We start from the raw sequence: 3760 nt of genomic DNA, 5'->3' as shown, positions 1-3760 counted from the left end.
TAGTCGTCGCGGAATATATTGGAGTTTCACCCTAGTGATATAAAAAACACTAGCGAAAAACATATTTCACGACTACTGCATACCACCGCGAATTTCGCGGTTTTCACCGAGTTTTACGCCACTTCACGTAAAACGGGGTTGTGAAACTTTATTATTCACCAGTGTTTTTTATATCACGGCCTGTGGAACTCCATTATTACTACTACTACGGTTATCCCAGGAAATGAGATAACCTGAGCCCTCAGCTGAGCTCAGGAGTTTCCTAACTCATTCGAAGAGTTTATATACGAATTATGGTAGAAATTTCCAAAAACCAATGAAAATTTCCCAAAATTCCCGCAGAATTTTCAGTGTCATCACCAACACATGTTGTAGTTGACCATGTGCATATTCCTCAACACTGAACTCTTCTATAGGTAACCATATGCTCTTCAGCATGTGGCTGTGTGCTCTTTGTGGACTTCCTGGGTTCGCTGCTGGCTGTGGTATCGTGTGGGTTGCTCTGAGGAATATGTACGGATTCACGTAAGTTGAAATAACACATCATATCATCGTACAGTGTTGGAGTAGGAATATAAGTTCGCTTTCCTCAGCTGAGCTCAGAAGAGTTTCCAAAGCTAATTATATTAAGTCTGTATGCGAATTCGGGTAGAAGCGTCAGAAATCATCAAAAATTTTCCGAAATTCCTAAAGAATTTTCAAATTCTCATCAACGCATGTAGTTGATTATGTGCATATTTCCCCGTTGTCAGATATCGCATGACGAAGGGAAGCTTGAAAGCGATATTGAAGTTCACTTTCCCCAGCTATGCTCTCGTACAGGCGCTTTATTTCAGTAGCACATGGACTAGTCGAAACTCTACCATTTAAACCAATAGGTTCGGCTACTGCTGATGAGTGTGTATGAATTGATAGTTTGAATAATAACAATGTAGTTTCACCCGTGGTGTGAAAAGCACTAGTGAGAAACATAATTCACATTTCGAGCAGTGAGTAACGCGTAAAACACGTGATGTGTGTTACGTGATATGGGCTGATTCGTCCAGTGTAATTCGCCAAGTATTTTCAATTCACTCCATATTGCGTTTTCCACAGAGCATTTCGCCACTTCACGTAAAACGGGTAAAACTCCATTATAATAATCGATAACTCAGAATTAACAACTGTGTATGTGAAGGCGATTCGCAAACCAATTCTCGCGCCTAAATGTCATATGTTGCTGAGAGGGGAAATCATAACTTTTTCTATGCCTCAGGAGTAACACAGAGAATCCTGAGTGTCGCGTTCGATATCGATGAGCTGAAGTCGTATGTCATAGCCGGGGCAGGACTTGCTGCTATCAATTTGTTTACGTTGGGTACGGCAATGTGTCAGAGGAAGCACTGCGAAATATGGGATAAGAATCTCAAGCGAGATTCGTAACACTCTAGAATCGCTTGAGAATGATAAGAGTTTTTGCGAGGTGTCGGTCTGTGATGTAAAGGGGATTCTCAGACGTTTCCGTAATCTTTTTTGAGCCGTTTTTCAATCACTACGAACTGCTGACTTTGTGTTGCAGTCTGCCAGGATGTACATGCCTTCGAGGCATTGATCAATATACCGAATTGGAAGTCGAATGAGATATAAAATAGTATCTTATCGAGTCGGTACCGAAACTATCAGATACATAACAACGTGTCTTTCTGTTATGTAGTAGTAGTGATGTGAGACCCAGCAGGGTTGTACGTGCTGTATATATATTCCTACACATGGAATCCTTCGTTATCGACAATTCTTGATTAAGCTGAATGACTTCTTAAAGGGTAAGACCAACACTCGAACTTCCATTCGTATCACTTGCAGAGTTCGGTATCCCCACTCATAGGAACTCAAGATCAGAGCAAATGCAAAAAAATGCGTTTTTTAGCGAGAGTATACAAGTCACGATAAAGATAGAGGGCTCTTCTCGCCTCACATGCCCATGAATGAAAAAACAAAATCACACAGAAGTTTATTCCACGATTGATCATCCGCTAGAGGCCAACTTGCGTAGAACATACCTGTGATGAGGAGAGTTAATACCAACTATCCATAAGAATCACAAAAACCTACTGCAGTATGCCACCATGCTTGAAGTATGTAAGTTCGACTTCAGTATCCAATCTCACGAGAACTTCAAAGGCTGGTGCGTTGCTGTTGGTCGTTCGCACTGTCAACATCTGTGGAAAAAAACTATTTCCCCACTTTTCGTGCCAACCCGCCTACCTGCCCGACCGTCAAATCACCACCATTGATATCAATAGAGTAGCGCTCGCGGCCGTCAAGACCGAGAGTATCAGCATCAACTCCTTCCGGGAATTGTAGAGGAAGTATACCCATACCAACCAGATTAGATCTAAAACAAAAACAATGTCAAACTGCTGAGCATTTTCGTTCACCTATGAATTCTCTCGTAGCTCTTAGCAATGACCGCTTTAACTCCCTGAAGGCTCGGGCCCTTAGCAGCCCAGTCTCGACTCGAACCGCTGCCGTATTCCGAGCCAGCCAGAATCACCAACGGTTTTCCATTATCCATATACTTCTCAGCAGCATCATAAACATACATCTTCTCCCCTGTTGGGACGTACTCAGTCTTCGGACCAACCTGATCACTACTGATACTGTTCCCGGGGGGACTCATTTCGAATTCTCCACATGTCTAGGAACACATTTTTCGAATACTTTTCCACCTGAGTATTCCCATTCAACGTCCTAACTGCTCACCTCCCCATCCATCAGTTTGTTCACAAGACGAATATTAGCAAACGTCCCTCGAGCCATAACAAGGTAGTTGCCACGACGGCTACCATACGAATTGAAATCCTTAGGCTCCACTCCGTGCTCGATCAGATAGCGACCCTATAAGCACCGTGAACCTGTCCTGTTCGAGAGGAACTCTTACAGCAGGTGAATCAGCAGTGATCTTCCCAGCGGGCGAGATGTGGTCTGTAGTGATCGAGTCACCGAGGTTGAGCAAACAGTAAGCATCTTTGATAGACTCTAGAGGAGTCGGGGTGAGCTCAGTCTGAGACCATACATACCGGGAACAACAGCGAATGGGCGTTCTCTTGAAAACGCTAAGCTGCTGATTATAAGTCTGTTCATTTCCTATACATTCCTACACTGCTGTTCCACGTAACACTGTGTGAGAATATGCACATGGTCAGCTTCATGTGTCAGTGATAATATGAAATTTTTCGGTAATTCTTATTGGGTTCTGTACACCTAAAACTCCTGAGAGAAGCGAACATATATTCCCCCCCATACCATACCTTAGCGAAGAAAGGCGGATTAGTGATGTAGGTCGAATCGTCACTCCACTCGAACTGCTTCCCAGCTGGAGCATGCAGATCGTTCCACCTGATCAACGATATACGAAGTTCATCAACTACAAAGTCATGCAAGTTTACCTCTTATTTTGGCTCACAACCTTAGCATAGTTTTCTCTGAACATTTCCGGCCGTACACACTCCATCTCGACTCTTGCTATCTCCTCACTGCTCGGCCAGATGTCCCGCAAATACACAGGGCCCTCGGTGCCTCGACACAAGATCTCAGTCGTGTACAACAACAACAACAACAATAACATATACAACAACAACATATACAACAACATATACAACAACATATACAACAACATATACAACAACAACAACATATACAACAACAACATATACAACAACAACATATACAACAACAACATATACAACAACAACATATACAACAACAACAACAACAACAA

The 3760-nt window shown here is 42.8% G+C and overlaps 2 protein-coding genes across 2 annotated transcripts in view; one reads left to right on the top strand and one right to left on the bottom strand.

Moving 5' to 3' along the window:
- The window catches only part of Pmar_PMAR012001 (hypothetical protein), a gene marked incomplete at its 5' end in the record, with an annotated part of 2123 nt that extends 589 nt beyond the window's left edge, over nt 1-1534 (top strand). Inside the window, 3 exons of the mRNA XM_002766230.1 lie at nt 417-525; nt 753-835; nt 1256-1534. Coding sequence (XP_002766276.1) covers nt 417-525; nt 753-835; nt 1256-1422 — 359 coding nt within the window. The 3' untranslated portion in view covers nt 1423-1534. The remainder of the gene's footprint in view (nt 1-416; nt 526-752; nt 836-1255) is intronic.
- Nucleotides 1535-2005: 471 nt separating this feature from the next.
- Pmar_PMAR012000 (Aconitate hydratase, cytoplasmic, putative) lies at nt 2006-3472 on the bottom strand (the record flags this gene model as incomplete). The annotated part of the gene is made up of 8 exons (XM_002766229.1): nt 2006-2039; nt 2092-2198; nt 2245-2374; nt 2418-2623; nt 2743-2877; nt 2921-3043; nt 3291-3378; nt 3429-3472. 8 exons carry the CDS (start codon nt 3470-3472, stop codon nt 2006-2008), a joined length of 867 nt encoding a protein of 288 aa, XP_002766275.1.
- Between the last annotated feature and the right edge of the window lie 288 nt (nt 3473-3760).

This window comes from Perkinsus marinus (genome assembly GCF_000006405.1).
Source record: "Perkinsus marinus ATCC 50983 genomic scaffold scf_1104296973172, whole genome shotgun sequence".
Lineage (NCBI taxonomy): Eukaryota > Perkinsozoa > Perkinsida > Perkinsidae > Perkinsus > Perkinsus marinus.
This window is presented reverse-complemented; position numbering and strand designations above follow the sequence as displayed.